The 21931-nt window shown below is 38.4% G+C and overlaps 2 protein-coding genes across 2 annotated transcripts in view; one reads left to right on the plus strand and one right to left on the minus strand.

The window, feature by feature from the left end:
- txnl1 (thioredoxin like 1) overlaps positions 1–2805 on the minus strand; it is a 7446-nt gene extending 4641 nt beyond the window's left edge. Inside the window, exons 1-2 of the mRNA XM_022744549.1 lie at positions 2546–2805; positions 990–1086 (exon numbers count right to left, since the gene is read on the minus strand). Of these exons, the coding sequence (XP_022600270.1) occupies positions 990–1086; positions 2546–2643 (195 nt within the window). The 5' untranslated portion in view covers positions 2644–2805. The remainder of the gene's footprint in view (positions 1–989; positions 1087–2545) is intronic.
- Positions 2806–6320: 3515 nt separating this feature from the next.
- The window catches only part of atp8b1 (ATPase phospholipid transporting 8B1), a 35352-nt gene continuing 19741 nt past the window's right edge, over positions 6321–21931 (plus strand). The window contains exons 1-3 of the mRNA XM_022744564.1: positions 6321–6500; positions 20233–20414; positions 20749–20846. Of these exons, the coding sequence (XP_022600285.1) occupies positions 20252–20414; positions 20749–20846 (261 nt within the window). The 5' untranslated portion in view covers positions 6321–6500; positions 20233–20251. The remainder of the gene's footprint in view (positions 6501–20232; positions 20415–20748; positions 20847–21931) is intronic.

Consider the following 21931-nt stretch of genomic DNA (forward strand, 5'->3'; position numbering starts at 1 on the left):
GAGAAGAGATACTATCATGGAGGAGCTTATCAGGTTAGCGAAAACTTGAAGTGACAGTATTGGTCAATAGTCACATTGCGACACGCTGGAGCCAGCTAAGTTTTGCTTGATAAATAGCTAAACAATTCATTGAGTATTGAAATTTGTGTTTCAATACTTCAAATTGTGTTTCTTTAATTTTAATGGAGCTGTTCATTTATTGGCAAATAGTTTAAGCGTCTTGAGAGACAAGATCACTAACATACTGTCCTCCGCCTCCTCAGGTGCCGACCCTGTGTCACAATAGCCCCGGAGCTTTCATTACATGATCGTTGAGTAACAAGTAACACAGTACCCAACCAAGTCGTCTTCCTTGAAGTAGATGTTCATGTGTGTCAGGTAAGTCTGAACTGTATGGGCTCAAATTACAGTCAAAAAGATTTTGAGCTTGTAAAGTGATGTTCACAAATACTCTTTGTAGTTGTAAATCAACATTTGTAAACCTGAGAAACAAGAAATTCCAGTTTGTGCATCTGTAGAAAAGATTTGTAAAGATTAAAAACAAGACTCTTTGTGAATACAATATGTGAAACAAATGATATCAGATGTCAGGTTACCTAAAGACACTGTAAAAGAAAGAAGGGTCTGAATGGGTCAACAGAAGATATCCAATCTAACCAGCACTGGTCTGACACTGCTTGAATAATCAGGGCTGACTTTTACCTGCAGTTCTTTTGTATCGTTTGCATCTTTTGTATTGATGTTCACGAAAGCACTTCTTCTTTTACAGTGTCTTTAGGTAACCTGACATCTGATATCATTTGTTCACATATTGTATTCACAAAGTCTTTTTTTATCTTTACAAATCTTTTCTACAGATGCACAAACTGGAATTTCTTGTTTCTCAGGTTTACAAATGTTGATTTACAACTACAAAATATTTGTGAACATCACTTTACAAGCTCAAAATCTTTTTGACTGTAATTTGAGCCCATACAGTTCAGACTTACCTGACACACATGAACATCTACTTCAAGGAAGACGACTTGTGGGTACTTGTTACTCAACATGTTGAAAGCTGGGGCTATTGTGACACAGGGTCGGCACCTGAGGAGGCGGAGGACAGTATGTTAGTGATCTTGTCTCTCAAGTACTGCTTAAACTATTTGCCAATAAATGAACAGCTCCATTAACATTAAAGAAACACAATTTGAGTATTGAAACACAAATTTCAATACTCAATGAATTGTTTCAGCTATTTATCAAGCAAAACTTTAGCTGGCTCCAGCTTCTCAATGTGATATGACAATACTGTCACTTCAGTGTTTCCTACCTGATAGTTTCCAAATGTATTATTTACAATTTATTTAGTTATGACTCAAAGATTACTGCTTTTAGCCTGATTGATAGTGAAATTTTAAGACATAGTTTAAAACATAAGATAGTCATTTTTACATCAACACAGAACTTAACATTTTTGATAGGGACCCTTTTTTTCCCCAATAATTGTGATCAAGATACACTGAGTGGGACGTTTTACAGCTGAAAGATTAGCCTGACAGCGCACTCTGGTGGACAGACTATGTAATGCAGACACTGTTTCTAAGCATTTCTGTGCTGCATTTCTTGTTACAAATCAGCTAACAAGTTTTCAGACACAATTAATCTGCAGAAAGCTAATACTGATTACTTAGATGTAACGATAGTGAATTAACCTATATTTTAGTTCAATCATAAGATATAACTTACTGTTGATGTTTCACACAACAGAAACTTCCCAAGATCCCCTGCCTTACTGTGGCACTTTCTCCAGTATTACTCTTGTATCATCCTCACTATTGATGAATTCATGCAGTAGCTGAAATTTTCATGCTTCATTCAAACTATAAAATGAAAAAAGTTTTGATAAACCCAAAACACTGCTTAACCTAGTTCAAAAATATATCTTTAGACGGCTTTAAACTCCTCTGACAAACTATCATGAAGCCAACAAGCTTTAAGTTTACTAACAGTATGATATGCTAACTGGGAAGACCAGCAAATCTTCACATTTTAAAGCTGTGAAAGGAATATGTCGGCTGTCATTAACAGGCCCACAGACTCAGAGATCAATGCTTCATAACAAATACAATCAATGTAAAAACACATCGTTACAATGACTAGCTAATGTGGGGTGAAATATAACACACCTTTTAATATTCAAGTGTTTTTAGCGTTAGCTCTATCCTGGTGGTAACATTGCTGATTTTTCCTAATGATGACCACAGACTGGATAGCTCATTCACATTTAATTAACCAGCTCATCATTAAATCTTACGACACCTTAACAGCCAAGTTACTGTAATACTGCTATGTCATTGTAAGCAACACAGCTAGTCAGCTAACGATAGCATGCTAACCTAGCTTCCCTGGCAATCAAAGCCACCCCTGTCATATAACGTAGCTCTGCGGCTCATGTCAGCTCTCCAAAACAGTAAAACAGCGAGCTCTGAACGTTTTCCAGTCCTGTGTTAAAAGGAGAGACCGGCTTAACAGCGCAGCCTCGAAGCCGGCTTGGTAAGCTTACCCAGCCATTGTGAACTTCACCACGGCGAGCCTGGAGCCGGCGGCCGCTAGCTCCGGCTGGAAGTCCGGGTCACTGCCGATCACTTTAACACCGACCATGGTGCAGTTTGCGGCTGTGGTGGGAACTGGTTACCTAGGTGACGTTCAGGACAAGAAAGTGGGTAACCTAATAAGTAAAACGTGTTGTGTTTTTAGCTTTCTGTCAGAATGTTAGCTAACTAGCTATCCGGTCTCTGAGCCACACTACAGGTACAGTGAACTGATTCAGGATGTGGAATCCTGATTGGCCGACAGACAACAGGAAAGGCGGAGCTTTGTTCTTCTTCTGCGGCTTCTGGCAGTGTATGCTATGCTCTATGCACTTTACTTCCCTCTACAGGAGAGAGGGGTAAACAAAAAAAAACTATGAAATGCCATCTAAATTTAACAAAATATTAAATAAATAGATAAATAAATAATACCGCTTTGAAATAAATAAATAAATTTGATAATAAATATAAAAATATACACATAAATTTAAATATAAATATATAAGTAAGTAAATAAATAAATGAATAAATAAACAAGAAAGTAAATAAATAAATAGCTTTTTGGGAAATAAAAGTCTCCAGAAATAAAAAAAATGTGGAATTAAAAATTTTTAGAATGAAAAGCTATTTTTTAATTCATTTGTATAGGTGGTTTATGTATTTATTTACTCATTTATATATTTACATTTATTTATATATATTCATTTTGGGATTCATTTCAGAGCTGTATTTATTTATGTATGTATGTAACCTAATCTAACTATTATTTTTTATTTATTATCAACTGTTATTATTATTATTATTATTATCATTATTATCAAAATGAGCTAATGCACACATGAATTTCCCCTAGGGGATAAATAAAGTATCTATCTATCTATCTATCTATCTATCTATCTATCTATCTATCTATCTATCTATCTATCTATCTATCTACTTATTTAATATTGATGGCATTTCACAAAAAAATATGTTGGACTGCTACATTAGTGTCATTAGCAGGTACAATTTAAAAGAAAAAAAGAAAAAGAAAAAAAATAGAAATATCATTAATAGGGTCCGGTTGAGCTTTGGGTTTTCCATTGCAGAGTTTCATGTTTTTCCTCTTCATTTCAGACAGTTTATATTGTGGCCACCTGCAGTGCAAAACAGAATTCCCACAAACTATTTTTGTTGCAGAGGTTGGAGGTGTGAGGTTTTAGAAATTAGTAGTGCTGTTAGGCCTGTATTTAAAATGGCACAATAGAGATTTAGTATTGCCCTTCAACAAGAGTGGGGGCCTTGCAAAAAACAGATAAAAAAGAGTGGTCAAAATTGAAGCACCAGAGTTCAGGATATAATGGCTTTTAGCCCCTTGTATGGATCAAAATCCCAAAACATTGCAAACTACATTTCACATTATGCAACTTCATAAGTACTTTTTATGACTTTATGACTTTTTATTAGACTGTTACAGAAAAACAAAACAAAACAAAATTATATGTCAATTGCATGACATTGTATAACATATGGCTTTTTTTGTTTGAAGATGACTGTGAATGTTTATTTTACCTTTACTTATTTAAGTGTCACAAAATTGAAGGCAATGAAACTATCACATCACATTTACTCATGTTGCAGATGCTTTTATCCAAAGCAACTTACAAGTGAGAGACAACATTAAAGCAGTTTTCCATAAAGCCGCAATGTGAAATGTGTTTTTTAATTTATCATACCTGCATGTTTACCTAAAAATAATCAAATAAATGACACCTGCTGCAGTTTTCATTAATGCTGACATGGTGGAGTAACAACTTTTAAATTCCTGGGTGTCCACCTTTCATATGACCTGACCTGGACAGGAAACAGCACAGCACTGGTTTAAAAACGCACAGTACACACTTCACCGTCTGAGGTCAGTGAAGAAAGTAAACATCAACAAGGACTTGGAGGAGAGTATACTGGCATACTGTGTCCCAGTGTGGTACTCCAGCTGCAGCACTGCAGACAAAACAGCCCTTCAGCATGTTGTTGGGACGGACCAGAAAACCAGAGGGGTCCAGCTGTTGACTCTGGAGGAGATCTACAGCTCCAGGTGCATCCAGGAAGCAAAACTAATCCTCACCGCTCCAACACACTCCTGTTCACCTGTTCACCCTCCTGCCCTCTGAGAGGTGCTACAGTACCACCAGACTCAGGAACAGTTTCCACCCCAGAAAAGTCTATTATGTAAACCAGACAATTTAGAAATGTAAAACTGCAACAATACTGTGAACTCACAATATATTACAGACTTTAACCACCATACTCACTGTCATCCTCTGCTGAATATAAGTTCACATTGTTCTGAACACACACTCCTTATTTTGATGTTTAGCTCAGTCTACCAAGGCTGCACTGCCACTTTAAATGGTCTATGGACTATGTGCCATCTATGCTACTTATATCTGTATTTGTAGCTGTATGTTGTATAGTTATATACTGATATAGATTATTTCTTGTTGATCCCTTAAACTGAAGTTCATTTTTTGTCTTATTTTTTCTATGTAGCTTTGGCTGAGAGTGCACACTTGATTTCATTGGACCTATAGCTTATACGGTAACAGTAAAGGTATTGAATTGAACTGAACTGAATTGAAGAAACTGGGAACAAATTCATTGTTGAAATTGTAGCAGTTACACGGAGGACAGTAACGAAGTACCTTTACTTGAGAACTGTACTTAAGTGTATTGTTTAAGTAATTTATTTGACTTTTATTTTTAATCATGACTTTCACTCCACCACACAAGACAAATATTGTACTTTTGACTCCACTACATTTCTACAAAGTACTCTTACTTTGAAGCAGCTTTTAGTCAGCAATATGAATTTTCTTTTATATTGAAAAGTGTGATAGACCATAAAGTGTATTCATCACAGGAGAAAAAAACCAATCACAGCCAACTCCTCCACTGTCAATGAGATCATTTCTTCACCAGAGCACCATGCCCTTAAGTCCATGTTTGAAATTTTAAATATAAAGGAAGATTCCTTTTGACCAAACTTCATCACTGCCTAAAAAAAAAATATATATATATATGAAAAACGACAATAGCTCCTTTGGTTGATTCAATTGTGTTTTTATGGCAATTTCTAGAGGCTTTGAAGCATATCTGAGTCATTAGGTTCTGTAAATGTGGATCAATACAACAGTGTTGACATAAAAATGTACTTTTGACCTGGAAACACAATGTAAGCAAACTGACATTAAATATGTCTAACTCCCTGATGAAACCATGTCCCTCTACAGTGCATCTGGGGCCTAAACAGGAACCATCAGTGGCCCACCGAGTAAAAATAAGGTCTTTGATCACAGAGACTAAAACGAAGTTGTTAATGTTAATATGAGTTTTCCTACATTTTATTATTTTGCTTATTCTGTCTTATTCTATTTTAGCTTATATTTACCGTCTATTTCAAGTAGCTCTTAAATTTGTATACGCGTGTTTATACTTCCTTTTGTCTATTTTACATCTTGTCTTCTCATTAAACTTTCTTACACCAGTTTATTTGCAAAATGTAACCGCTCCATATGTGACACACACAAGGAAAACTACAGACCTGTCCTTGAAACCGATCACCTGGTTTAATCAAGAATTCAATTACATACCTGTACCTGCACACCACGTGACCAGAACACCTCCATGCCCACTTCCGCAGCCGCAGCCTCACTGAATGCCACGCGTAGTTTTTAACGGACTATTTATTGTTGTTTGAAGCTCTGGAGGCGTACGGACCGGTCCGGCAGGTTTGCGCGGGACACAGCAGGTGAGGCAGCGGGGGGGAAGAAGGGCGGGGGAGCCGCCGGAGCTCTTTACAAGCAGGAAGAAGGAAAACATGGTGCGGTGACAATACTCCCGGACACCAAGCGAGAATTAGGATTCATCTTTTTATACCAAGGACATCGGGTAAGTCCAGTTCAATACATAAATATAACCGTGTGTGTGTGTGTATGTGTGTGGTGTGTGATTTTCTTTGAGGTTTGTCGTTAATAAGTGTTTAAAACACCCAGAGCAGGATCAGGGTTTCACCTGGGAAGCCGCCCAGGTGAAACACCTCTCCTCTCCCCTGAGAGGAAAGGTGAGCTATTGTTTGTAGTTTTCTTTCTCTTTTTTTTTTTTTTTTCATTCTACAGAAATGTAGATTCAATCACTCTAACTGAGAATTCAGAACAGTCTCTTCACACTTTTTTTGTTGTTGTAGTTGCAGTAATTTTGCCCTCCTCCGTGTCAGGGCTCTGGCTCTTGTCTTGACTTTCAGTTTTACAGTCAAAAACTCCCGTAAGGTTTTCAGGTTTGACAATTTAATCCTACAAGATCCCTTAAAAGGTCTAAAATCCCACGATTGTCTGTCATGTCTAAACAAGAGTGAATTATAGTAGAAAATAATGACATTATTGACTTTCCAATGTACTGGTTTGGAAAGGTTTCTTATAGTTTGTCCAACCCATTTAGATCAGTAAATATTAGAAACAACCTGCAGCCTCTCTCAAACATTTTAAACAAAAACTGACTTTCTTCCATGATGCGGTATATCTTTAAAATACCAAACCATATACCATGTGTAGACACGAAGGGATATACAGAAAAGTAGTGTTTTGTAGATCTACAGCAGGTAGATCTACTTCATCTACGCCTATGTTGTTGAAGGTACCACATTTCCTGAAAGCTAAGGGCCCGGACATTTCCCTGAGCCATTGTCATTATGTATGTACACTACAATATGCCACCATATATTCAAAATGTTTATTTTGCCACATTGCAAAAGAAGCTTAATTATTAACTAACAAAATAAATAGGCCTTCTTTAAGTATTCGGGCCAAGCGGTTAATTCGATTTTTTTGTGAAACACAAGCTGCAACATTAATGAAAGTAAACGCAGTTTTCTACAACACATCATGTCAGCTATCTGGCATTGAATTTGGTTAATTCTGACATCTCGTACGAAGCTACATCACAGCGTTTTTAAGTGGGAAAAAAGAAGAGGTAAACAACAGAAGAGAGCAGAGAGAATGTTCAGGCTCAGGATGAACTGAACTTGCCCCGAGCATTTGATGCCGCACAAATTATAGTTGAAAGTTTGGAACATTTTGACAACAGACACTGCTGCTGCTGGTGAAGCTGTTTTTACCAACAAGGCTGCTGCGTTATCAGAGCCGCTCTGAGCTTTTATTTCACATCATTTCTTTCTTTTGGTTTATGTGTAGTGAAACAATTGATCGGCGGGGCCGGTCAGACTTGATTGACGGGCCGGAGTTGGCAACTACTGACTCGAGTCCCCCCCCCCCAGGATTGTAGCGCGTGGCTGAACTTTTCCATTAGATAATCAAGTCAAGTGTCATGCCATGATGACTAAGGGAAAAATAGCATATGTTTAAAAAAGATAATAGAGAAACATCAGCATCTGTGTTTTGTGTGATTGGAAAAAGTGAGTGTCAGTGTTTTGGTGTGATTGTTGCTTCAGCCTACTGGTTTCAGGGAAAACTTTGTCCTGTAACATCTGTGGGATGGATGGTTGGATGAGTGGATGGATGGATGGATGAGTGGGTGGATGGATGGATGGATGGAGCCTTGGAAGATGGGATGGAGGAAAATATTTTTAATTTCCCACTAAACTTGTACCTTTTTCCTACATAACTTTTGTGCTATTTGAGAAATTTTTGCTTGTACTCCCGCAGCAGCAACAATATGAATTCGGGCTGAAATCCTTCAGAATAAAAGCACCATCCCCGTTAAATTTGATTTATCAGAATACTTAACATTTGACAACATAAACAGACAAAATACAGACTATACTTTATCATCATATTATAATTTAAATAGAAAACAAAATGTCATCTCCAGTGGTTCCCTGCACAATGGGCCATAAGATGATTTAACAGGATAAAAAGCAGCAAACAAAACATAAGTTTCTATTACACAGAATCATGTTTGTTTTTTCCAGGCTTTCCTCTTCGTTTTATTCTTACGAATTAGTGGATAATACGACCTCTTTAGTGTTCTGAAGGTATTCACATGTAACAAAAAGTATAACGTGTTAGGTTGAACTGGTCAACACAGGTAGACTTAGCGTATACACCTGGTTTGCCAGCAGAAAATAAGTTGTGTGTCCATGATCCAATTTATATGTGATCATTGATAAATAAATCAATGTACAAAATTGTTGAAAAAGTAGATTTTTTTTTTTTTTCTCCAGTCAAAAATGCAGCCACCTCTCGGTGCACCGGAGGTGAATCTTTGATGGTACAAAGAGAGATTTTGGCTGCAGGATCACTTAACCATGTTACCATATGAAAACGTCACGTGTGTCCAACCCACCTGGATGTTTGAATTTGAGTCTTTTGAGTAGGGAAATGTTTGTCTTCTTATGGAAATGGTCGCCCTTGAAAGAATTGGTAGAAAATTTGAATTGTGACTTTAGAGGCAAATGGACTGATTCTGAAGCTGTAGCTGAGGTGAAGGCGTCATGGCAGCTGTTTTAAATCTTCTGAGTATTTCCCGGATGACATTTGTTTGTCTGTTTGGGGCTGGAGCTTTCTGTCGGTGTGCTAGTTTTTCTTCTTTCACCTGTCTTAAAAGTCTTGTTACGTCATCTATCTACTTTGTTTTTTTTTTTAACTTAATTTCTTTATTTTGTATGTTGTCAAATGATCTCAGTTTCTTCTTAATATCTCTTAATGATCTTCTTAAGTGTCAACTAAAAGTGGTTTGAAATAATTCAGTTATTCCCTGTGGAGTTTCCTCATATGACAATTTTTTATATTTTCAACACATGGCAGCCTTTTTGTTCCCTGCCTTTTGCTAGTGCACCATGGTTCCCAGCACATAACCACCACCAACTGTGGAATAGTGTGAAACAGAGAAATGATCTGGCGGCCAGTCTTTGAGATAAAAGCCAGTTTTATTTACTGTGGGCCTAGAAACATGAAACGTTAGCCAACTCTATCCCAGACAGCAAAATGAACCTTCTTATCCAACATATGCCGGAGTCCTCGGCCCGAGTTTGGCCCAGATACTTCCACATCTGGGCAGATGCCGGCTGTTATCCTCAGGTATTGACTGACAGATGGAAGATTTTCTGTGTGTGCGCCAGAATTGGTCCAAATGTGGAAGTAGCCTCTGACATTCATGATGTATACGGTCCGGATTCGGGCCGTGAAACCTGGCCTATACTGGGCTAGAAGAAAACACGCATGTGGCCCAAGTATGGTCCGGATTTCTTTAGGTCTGTTTCTCCTAAAATGATCTTATTAGCAGAACTGATCAAAGCATTAATGTAAGAGTGAAGTAAATCTTCTGTTCACTGCGACTCGGCAGAAATGCCCATAATTTCCCACCTTTTAAAAACCCATTAATTTATCCATTGATAATGATTAATGAAGGCTTTTTGTTTATTTGTAGTGATCCATAGCATCACTAGTGGTTAAGGCAAACTGGGAGTCGAACAGAATTTGCCTACATAGGCGGTGGTGTTCATGTATGTGCGGTTGTTGTTGGAGGAAGCCATTTCACTTTGTGTCATTTCTTGTGATTTCTGCTGAGCTGAAGGACCGCAGCTCATCGTCCATGGACCTCTAACTCTGGTGGTGTTGGTGCCTCGCTCAGGGGCTCTGGCAGCGTGGGATCACATGTTGCAGTAGCAGCTGGTGTCTCTGTGGACTGTCTGTCTGTCTGTCTTTGAATTCATTGTCTGGGCTCCAGCTGTGAGCGGAATACTGAAGAATCTCATCGAAGACTCGACTCATTAACCTTCATTAAGACACGCACACCCTTCTGACATTAACCAGCTCTGAAGCCATTAGTGGATTATTTCATTAGTTGATCAACAAGCAATTCATTTATGATTTTGATCAATTATTTGTTTAATCATTTGGCAAACATCCAGTTACAGCCCTAAGCTTTTGTTTGCTCAGGATTTTAAAACATGTTTCAACACATAAGTCAACACAAAAGTCAGCCAAAGACAAGAAAAGGAAGAATCTTTATTTACACTCATCTGGTGTGTCATCTGTTAATCCCAAATCCGTCTGTTAATATTCAGGTTAATACCAAAATGGACGTCATTAGTGGTGATTTTTGTGCAAAGTGAACATCCGTCAGTAAATATATATATAAAGTGTTTTTGTCGGTTATCTCCGACGCAATGATTATAAAAACTGTAGAAGTTTCTAAAATAATCAAAATCAGTATAAATACAATTGTAGTTTTGAATAACTTTAACACTATAAGGTCAAATTTTCATTTCTTATGCTCAGGTTCACCCACTTCTGTGACAGGCAACGGGACACGTTCACGTCACACTACCAAAATGAAATCGTGCAAATTGGATGAAGTATTTAGATCTGACACAAAGTTGAACATCATTCATTGAGACAGGAGAGGGAATAAATGCGGATGTTGCTGTATTGCCCAGCTCTGCCGGACACAGGTTGACCCTTTATTAGTCTGAGTTACCGACAGATTCCCCCCAGGTGCTGCAGACACCCGACTCTGTGTTAATCTGGCTGATAGCATCTGTCCTCGCCCGGCCGTGACACTCAGTCACTGACAGAAATACTTAACATTCCCTGCAGCCCAGACTTCCGTCACATCAGGAACTCATCGTGTGAAACGTCGAATAATACAAATATCATTCATGTTTCTTAAACCTACCAGCTCTTTCTGTGCAGGGTTTGTTTTCTGTTCTGCTAATCACTTTGTTAACACGTGTCGAAAAAACCTTTGGTTCTTGCTTCTGATCATCATAAATCAGTCCTTGTCTTTTTGAAAATGAATTTTCAGAAATTTAATATTTTGTCTGTTCTCCTAATAACTGGTTGACAAATTCCTCTAGATGTGGACTGATCAGATGTGAATTGTAATGATGCAGGAAATATCCAGGTCCCAGCCAAAATCTGCTGCCATTCCTCTGAAAAAGGCCTCCAGGAACCTCTTTGTGATTTTAGCACGCTCATGAATGAATCTCGTCATCAGTTTTTTTCTAATTTCATTTTCGAACTCGTAGTCGTCTGAATGAAGTGATATTACTGAGACATTATCGGACTTCACACAGCTGATTCTGGAGACAAAAGTGTGGCTGTACTATATACAAAAAAAATATATATATATATATACTGTATATTGTGATTATTTTTGACAGATATTTCGATTTCTGTTGGAAGGATTGTTTTTGTGTTTTATTTTTGTTGAAAAATTTTTTAAAATGATGACGTGATTTTTGTTGGTCTTGTACCAAACAAACATTTTCCTTTTACGTCTGGAGAATATGATTTGTAGGACAGGGGGTCTCTGTAGCACCACAGCGCTTATGGTGCTAACAATGCACAACAGTGTGACACATTTTACATTCATCATAAAAATGGCAGCTCCTGCGGTTTGGATATTGCACTCTGCCATGTTCCGATTTCAATTATATTTTGATTTAAATGTGCAGCCTTACACAAAAGGCTTCATACAACCTTTTTCATACGTGCAGTAGTTGAATCAGTCAATGTGTTTACATTCAGTGATCATCTCTCTATGGAGTCGTTTTTATCGTTAATGGCAGAGTCTGCTGTTCTCACAGGATCCACTCTGCACGCACAGACAGAGGAGATTCATAGGAAATGATTCAGTCGCTTACGTTACTGTACATAAAATCATATATCGGTAGTTTTTAATATCGCTTGTATAAAGTTTTTGCAACAGAACCACTGACCTATACACCATAATAATGATAATAAACCCCATGTTTTTGTAGCCCTTTCTAGTGCATGTGTACTTGACACTTCACGTCTTCTGACACTGTTTTCAGTGTTGTGGTCTCAGGTCACAAAGTCTCTCCTTGCGTTTTGAGTTTTTCTGAAACCTCCTCCTCCCCCCTCTCTCAGGTTTCACTGTCGTCGCTCAGGTATGTTCTCCTCTGAATCCCTCCCCCTCGTGCCTTCCCAGCTCTTTGTTGTTGCCACAGCAACGCCGCGGGCCAGCCACCAAAACCTGTTCACAGAGAGGGGCAATCCTTACAGCCCTGCTGCTGCTGCTGCTGCTGAACCTCTGATTGGTCGTTTTTTTATTGGATGAAGTCACAAGTGATCTGGGGGTGGGGTGGGGGGGGTGGGGGGTGAATGTGATGTTTTTAATGAGGCTGTTTTCAGGCTCGGTGAATGTCTCAGGCTAACTGCTTCATTCACTTCAGTACTTGCCCAAAGTTCAAGACACAGTTCATCCAGCTGTAGAGTTGTATAAGGCTGATGTCGTCATTTCACACAACTAGTAATAAAGCCATACAGTACAGCTGTCTTGCACAAGGGTTAAAGACAATAAATAAACAAAGCCACGCTTTGGTGGGCGAGGCTCCTGGGTATCGCTGGATTCGTGTTCTAGTGCTGAGAGTCCTGTGAGAGGAACATTGAGGACGTTGTGTAAGGAAGTTTGAAACACAGAAAGGGTGGAAAAACACTTCTGCATTCAGCAGCTCTTCACACTTTGCAACGCAATTAACATTGTCAGGAAAAGGAAATGAGCCAATCATATGTGTCCTTCATGATTTTGGGTTTGGCTCATGTGCTGGTATTCTTGATAAACATCTCCTGTTGCTCTTTTCTTCCTTGTTAAAATGTTGTTGTTGGGCTGCCAGCAACAGAGCCCCCTTTGTTTGTTCCCACCTGAATCAGATTTCACATTCATAACCCCTGGCCATGTGAACCCCCCCCTCTATAGAACAATAGCTCTATGCCCCCCAGGTGGTGTTGGGGGTGGGATTCTATAACCTTTGCTATCTGGTTGTTAGTCTCTCTTAATATGCAGCAACAAGGGAATAAAGGATAAACTCAGGTTACTGTCTGAATAAGCACATTAAATATGTGTGGGGCCAGTGATTACTTTCACTATCGGTTGATCAGCAGATTATTTTCTCGATGAATCACTGAAGTGTTTGACATTAAGTGTCTCGTTTTGTCTGTCGTACGATCAAAAGCCAAAAACATTATATAATTAAAAATATGTTAAAATATAATACTAAAAAAATATATGATTAAATATAACATAAGACAAAGAAAAGTTTGAGAACCGAGAACCATCAGATGTTTGTTTCTAAGTTAAAGTGGAGGATCCAGGAATATTCTTTATCCCTTTCCTCGACATTGTGAGATAAGAAATTTTTCAACATTTTGTCAGTTTCTCAGGAAATAATTTTTGGATCTTGATGTAAAAAAAAAAAAAAAAAAAAAAAAATCTGACATATTTATGGTGTTGAGATCTACTGTATGTACAGTTTGGTGTAGATCGAGATCATAATGTGGATCTGACAGACGTGTGTAGGTGTGTTTGGCCTCGGTGAAGGTATGTGCTCCACTGACTGCCATTCTAGTTTTAAATGGCGTGCATTACCTTCAGTGATGACAGGTTTCTCCAAGAGTGTGTGGATGAATGCAGGCGTGAATACAGAGCTTCAGCTGAATATTCTCTTGGTGTGGTATGTTGTTTGACTGTATGATGACGACAGTTCAGCTAAAAAAAAAAACTATATATATATTTATATATATAGATAGTGTATATATATAATATGTATTGTTGACATCACAATCAAAAACACACAAGTAATTTGTGGTTTTTAAACAACTGTAGAATGGTAACATTCAGAGAAGCTGTGATATTTATTTATATACCTCCTGAGGGGTTTAATTGTCTTTAATTACTCTCCACTCCTAATTTTCTTCTTTTTTCTCATTCCTCTCTGAGAGCCCACGCAACTCTCTGTTTTCCCTCCCCCTCCTCAGAGTCTTCATGTGCAGACTTGTGTGACCAGCCAGGGCTCGTTCACTTAAACCACAGTTTCTTTGAATGAGGAATTTGATCTGGGTTCATTGGGTTCCTAAATGTGTTTGTAGCATCAAGTATTTGGACTTTTTATTTGAATGATATAATATTGATTTTTTTTGGGGGGGATTTAAAAAAAAAAAAAGTAAAATGTTTGCTTTGTGGAAATCAAGTTATTACAATGTGCACAAATGTTAAAAAGTAACATAGATGATAGCTTGCTATGTTAGCCACCTCATGGTGGCCCAACCCGTAAACTCTGATGTCAATGATTAAGCCCCTGTCCCACTGGTAAAAAAAAAACATCACTCCTTGTGTGTGTGTGTGTGTGTGTGTGTGTGTGTGTGTGTGCTCAGTCCGAACAGAAAGTCAAACTGGACTGACAGTGGAAAAGGGATGAATCGGCTTTTATTAGTGTATTAACCCGTGTCTAAGAAACCTGCTCATTTTGGGGTAAAGAGGGAATAAGATTTTGTGGACCAGTTGCTGTGGTGGGACTGTCCTGACTCAGGATAGTGAGCTGACTCTGACTATCTTGTAGTGGATCTAGAGATCGCATCTATGAGTGGGCTAAAAAAAGACTCTGATGTGAGCTCTGAAGAGATGTTATCTCCAGTGAACGGTGTGTGGATTCTACTTCAGTCTGTCTCTCTAGCTGACAGCTGTCTGTAGATAATCAGGCTGGTGTCTCGTCGACACAAACAGCGCAGGTGAACTAGTGAGCAGACTTTGAGTTTCAGGCCCGTCTGTGCTCCGAGTGATCGTTACAGTGGACATCTGCACTTAGCTGGAGATCTGCCACTGACGGTTCATGCGGAGCTGTATGGCAGAGCGCGTTCACCGCACAGATTCTGAGAAGACCTTTACGCAACACTGGTAAGACCTAAATGGTCCCACGCTACAGACTTGAGTGTGCGCGAGAGGTTGGCAGACTCAGGGTTATTATTCATCTTGATCTAATTAAACTAGCCTAACTTCTATTAGAGGTGCACGATTTTATTGGCTCTCTACATGACACACACTTTAGTGATGATCTGATCTTCATGTGCGTAAAAATGTATATAAAGCCTTCATATAACATGGGTCTTATTGAGCTGCTTCTTCCCATGAGGTTATAACATCTGAAATGAAGATGTGGCAGGTTAAATTACTCCTTTCCTTTATGTTTTCCATTGCACACACTGCACTGTCTCTACTCGCTCACGCCACGGAGGAATACCTGGGCAGAAACCGGCATGGCGCCATCTCTCAGACTGGGGGGGTTTATGATGATGTAATATGTACAGAATATACAGCTTGCCCTAACTTTAAATAGAATAATAATTTTGTGATTCACATGTTATAGTGTTAATGTGATGTAATAAGAGCTCAACAGTACAGTGTTACAGTGTTGAGCATGTAGACCTGTTTCTCTGTATCACTGTAGGATCCATAATGAAATGCTGTTTACCGTCCTGCTGATGGAAACTTTCCTGCATCTAGAGATTTAAGTTGTGAAATGTTGTTGCACGCAAACACACCACAGGCTTGTTCTTAAGTAGCTGCAAAGGGTGTGGAAACCTGCTCGGATGGAGTCGGGGCGACATGTCAGGAAACTGAGTCTCCAGCAGCTGATAATCAACCAAGTAACCATGGGGCAAGTAACGGAGATGTTGTGGTAAAAGTTCAATTTAATCTTCTCACAGTGTTAAATGTTGGCAGAAACATTGCAGTAACTTTTCCATTTTCATGCAGTCACAACAAGTCGTGTGAAATACGCGTTTATACGTAGATTGTGTTGTTAGAAATGGAAACAAAGCTGAACCCTCTCAAACCAGCTCTGTGCGAAAGCTCTGTGTTGAAACAGCACAAAGGGACACATGATGAATCTGATTGTTTCTGATTAAATTATCAAGGTCTACAATACCTTTTTTTTTATTTTATTTTATTTTATTTTTTATAAAAGTCGACAAAACACAATTGCGAGTGACCTATGTTTCCATTGAGGGAAGTTATGCAAATGAAGTAGGTTTTCTCCTGACTCCCAAGTATTTCCATTTTAATCTTGTGAAATATTGTTTTGTCACATAGTCTGAAAAACCACGTCATCCGAGCACATACATTTTTTTTTTGCGACGCTTTAGAGTTTTTTCAAAATTCACATGTTTCTATTACTCATTTTTTGTGCCAGAAACAATACAGTGCTGCATCCTCGTTCTTTTGTATCTAAGTAGTAAACCCTTATCATCAGGCAACATAAATCAATATACAGTTCTACCAACCAAGAGAAGTGAAAGCTATACTCAAAATGGACAGATAGAGAGGAAACTCCATTTCACACACAGTCCTGTTCAGCTGTTTACTTGGTTCTTCCTGGATCTATTCAGTGTTTTTTTAGGTGTGTTTGTTCTTGGACTAATGAGCCTTATCAGCTGTGCTAATGGACTCCTCCACATCATCAAACATTAAACTGACGGGACGTGCCAACCTAAACTTGGCACCCACTAACCGGAGCAGTTAGGCGGATGTCGCAGGGATTTCCCATGAGGCCGCTGGTTCATTACATCATTAGTCAATTGGAAGACACGATCAGTAATGATCATCTTAGTCTGACATTTTGTATCTGTAAAACGTACAATAATTTCAACCGTACACATATGTTGAACACCTACTCTTCCTCCTACTTGTGGTTTCCCTTTTTAATGTACAGAAAGTGGACAAAATAATGTGGACAGTTCATGATTATTAACGCAGCTGTCCTCTCTGGGTCTATAAGTCTAACCCAACTTATCAGTTGTTAATATCTTCATCAACTAAAGATCAATACAGATTTGTAATACTGTAATTTTCCCAGTACAATTCATCTTGAATTATGCATTGAATGAAAGTTCCCATTTTTTCAACAGTAATCAAAGTATATTTAAAATGACAAAAGTATTCTTCCTTTGTATCACACAAGCTGTTATCCTGCTTCCATATGCTGTCGAAAACACTTGGCCCAAAGCCCATTGGCCTTGACTGAAGACATACATCATACTACACTGCGTTATTTTTTTATCTACAAAACACTTATTGGCAAACTTCCTGGCCACCTGACATGTCTCATGTTTACACTGCACTAGGCCCAAAGACTATTTGGTCCTTGAGAATCAACATGTTTGCACTGAGATTGGGAAATTGGCTTTTAAATTTTAAGCTCCACACAAGTAGAATAACTTGCAAATTAGAAAAGTTAATTCGCTTTCTATGTTTTTAAATCTTTGTGAGCTGACTTATGGCAATGTGAATGTGTGTGCTTCAACTGAGTCGTATTGGTTTTATTATATTATTGCTTTTATTGGTTTTGTTGCTTATCCCTTCAAAATAAGTTAATACACAATTGGTGCTCTAGTAAATATGTGTGACTGAATCTGAATAATTTGTGTGTGTTCATAGTATTGAAAGAACATGTCACCAGTTGAACAGTGTGACTCACTGATATGTCTTTAATAGTTTTTGAACAATAATGAAGCTATATGGCTCAGAGGAGTTTGTTACACAAACAAAACTTAGTAGGATACATTCTTTGATGGTTTTGGCCTCTTCATGGGATTTGTTGTTATTTTTAATGTGTCTGTCATAGACTTATTCTATAAATAACTCTTAAAAGGTTTAAGGTTATGCATGATTGACTAATTCATAAACAATCTTGACAATGAGCTGTTAGAGGTTTATCCAGATCTTCCAGTCAGACCATCAAACCCAGAATCAAATCCATGGAGAAACTTGATCAACAATTTACATAGTAATGATATTTCAGCATCACAAATGTACCTTTTATTAACTCGGTTTCTCTCACTTCCTTAATCTGAAACAGGCCATGGGGTTTCCTGTCCACACTGACATGGCTGGTGTCGTATTACTGCTTAAAAATAGAGTAAAGCTCATGTTAACACACTGAACTACAACGAGTCCTGAGATGAAGGTGCCAATGATCAGGAGGGTGTGGCATCATTTCTCACAGTCAAATGTGTACTCTCATTCTTTCATTACATGACACTTGAACACACAATGCAACGTCATCACACACGCATCATATTACATCAGGAAGTTTGTCAAAGGTGACAGTAAACCTGAGCTGCAGCTCTTTCTTTTCTGTATCTGTATCACTGGCTATACACAATAGGTTAAGGTGGATGTTCATTTTGTAAGTCATGATTACCAGCTATGATAATGGGGCTGGTGCCCCCATACTGTTGTGGGATCAATCACTGAGACATTTTTTCAGTGCTTTGGCAGGTGTTTATGTCTGTGGTCGGATTTTGTGCAAGATAGAATGATGAAACTTTAGAGATGTGTAGTCGAGATCAGACTGAAGGTGGCGTTTGAATATGGGTGTGGCCTGACCATAGACTGTGAAAAATGATGGACGTAGCTTCCGTGACGTCACCCACAGGTTTCTGAAGAGCGGTTTTGAAGCTCAGACATAGCTGCTCTGCCGTCGCCACCTTGGCAGTGTCTCTCCATCTAACTCCTGGTTAATCCAAACATTAGCAAAGAGGAGTTTTTATTTCTGCTGTAAAGATGGACATTTTTACATGGGGATTGACTCACTGTTAGAGCCAGACTCCAGTGGTCATTAGAGGAACTGCAGTCTTTGGTACTTCAGTGTTGGCTTCATTTTTCAGCCTCAGAGGTTGATGCTTGGTTCGGACCCATGTGTATTGAGTACTCAGGTATTAATGTAGTAATAGCTACATTATTATTATTTTATTATAGTACTCATGGCTCTGACACATAGGTCAGAAGATCAACATGTTGACGGGTATTGCAGCTGGTGTGATTCCATCACAAGATGGTCTCTAGTTTTCCTCTATAATTTGAAATGCTGTAAAACATTTCAACTTCTTGCAGACCTGAGTGGACCTGATCCATCTGCTGTAGCCAGACATGCAAATTAGCTCTATGTCTCCAATGAATCAGCTATTAGAAATGATTGATTTTCCTTCTTAGTCAGTCTGTGCTCCTGGTTGGAAGATGGATCTTGCAGTATACATTTTGTTTTCTTCAGTGTGCAAAGTCATGGTGTGAAATTTGTCAAGATGTATGACTTGATGAGACAGTTTTTATTCATTTGACTTGACCACTCTTTCCCATTATACTGTTAATATAGTGGTCAGTTTTTCTGTTCATTTGTTCTTATCACAGAAAAGTGATGGTACTGTTGGTTTCTGAATGGACGCTCTCAGTCCTGGACTTGGGATTTACACTCACTACCACTATACTGGAACCAGGAAATCATAAAGGCCTCAGTAATTGTAAAAAAAAAGTAGGTGTTACAATGTGTTGCCTGACCACTTCTAAAGGCAAACATATTTGTATAGCCACACTTAGGGGCAGGATGAAAAGCATAAAAGTTACAGTCTCTCGAAGAACGTTTTGTCTTTTGTGTCTTTGTTGTTTTGAGGCAATTTATTGTACTAATGGGGAAAACAGTGCAGGCATTAAGACTCAAGCACGTTCATGTCAACCCTGTGAGGCTGCAATTGGGCACAAATTGAGCTAAATGGTGCTCACAATCACAATGCTAACATGCTAATAGCATGGAGATATAATGTTTTGCCTAGTCACTATTTAGTGTGTTAGTATGCTACCATTTGCTAATCAGCAATAAACACGGAGTACATGTAATGACGTTAGTGCAAGTAGTCATAAACCCAAAGGTTTGGATAAATAAACATCTTGACCTGAAGATGGCGCTGGACAATGAAAAGTCAGGGGATCACCAAAGTTTTTTTATCAGGGTTACACCAACATGTGTACCAAATTTCTTCTGAATTATTTGGATTACATTAATCGATCAGCTGAATCTTTTTGTCTTTCGCAGAGAAACCTGAGCTGCTAAGATGAATCGGGAGCGCGTAGACTCCCAGGGCTCCATGAGGCCTGACGATGAGGTCATGCCATACAGTGACGACGAGACGGATGACGAATTAGCAATCAGCTCTGAAGGAGAAGCAGAACAACAGCCAGGAGCTCTGCAACCTCCAACAGACCTTAGACTAAGCGGTGAGTTACTAAAGATGACTTTTTTTTTTTTTTTTTGAATTACCCATATTATGGGAAATCCCCTTTGTTAGTCATCCTTCCTAGAATCATCAATCAATCTGTTTGTCCAAGTATACCGATATGTCTAGGATGCATTTAGCCTAGCTTAGCGCAATGACTAGAAGCAAGAGGAAATGACTAGCTTAGCTCAAAAGACACAATATATTTGTGCCAGTTCCAAAAACTGTCTGATTTACAAGATGAATTTAATATATTCAGGAGTAAACGACAGTAGAATTTTACAGACACAATTTTTCAAGGCTAACTTTTTTTTTTTTTTTTTTTTTTTTTTCAGAGCTTGGTTGGAAGGTGAAAGCCAACGATCGACCTTACCACCACCTGCCAGAGTTTCAGAAGAAAGTCTTCCTATGCATCAAGAAGAGCAGATACTCTGTAAGTAACTGTTTACATGCAACTACTACTTAATGAACTCGTCTGCAGGCGTCTTCATCCTCTCTTTGTTGGTCCAACCAAACCCTGACACACCCTGAACAAAGAGCAGGACAAGTATGTGTTTTGCATGTTTTTACCCATGGGCTATTCATCTTGCTGACTATCCCTTTTTTAAAAAATAAATTGATAAATAATCATCATTCTTTTCAGGCAGCCTTTGGTTACAGTTCATTTCTATAACAGTCAACCTGCAGGGCTTAAAACTCCCTGCAGATATAATCTGATAATTTGTTACTTACAAGTGACTCTCCCACTGTGGGTAATGCAGTACCATTTAAAGCAACCTGAAGTGTGGAGGAGCACTACATTCACAAGTCATACTGATAAAGATTTTATCCTGCCATACAAACACAATACAATTCAATTTCAATAAACTTTATTTGTCCCCAGGGGGCAATTTAAAGGGCACATAGAGTAGACTTAAAAAAAAAAAAAAGAAGCACAAATACAAAGAACACACGAAGAACACACAACCAGTTCAATACAAACCAATAAAAGCAATGTCAATTATTTGGCTTTTAACAAGACAAAAACATCTCTTCAAGTATTCAATCCTGGCGGAAAGGGTCTATAAATACACCATAGATAATATTATTATATTGGTTATCTGACGGTTCAGAAATATTGAATTTATCTTTAATTGAACAAACATAATTTAGTGTAAGGATTATTGACCTCATACTAATCTTTGAGGCATTTTAGCCAAGTCAACACACAATATTCATCAACATTTCTAAAGTAAGTGATTAGAAAATTTTCTGTATAAAGAAAATGATATATAACATCAACAAGGAAGTGTGCTGTGTTCAGTGGTGGTTTTCTGCTGAGTCATTTCTGATTCCATCAGGGCTCCCTGAGCTGTGTAAAGGTCATGTTTCAATACGCCACAAACTATTAATGCTTTGACAGTATTTTGTGTTAAATGCTGCTCAATGAATTGAATGAAGATGTAGGTGAAAGGTGAGATGAAGAGGAAGGATGTGAATGAATGATAAGTACCTGTTGTACTTGATTTAGTGGAAGTT

The sequence above is a fragment of the Seriola dumerili genome, unplaced genomic scaffold (assembly GCF_002260705.1).
Source record: "Seriola dumerili isolate Sdu_G_001 unplaced genomic scaffold, Sdu_1.0 BDQW01000081.1, whole genome shotgun sequence".
Taxonomy (NCBI): Eukaryota; Metazoa; Chordata; class Actinopteri; order Carangiformes; family Carangidae; genus Seriola; species Seriola dumerili.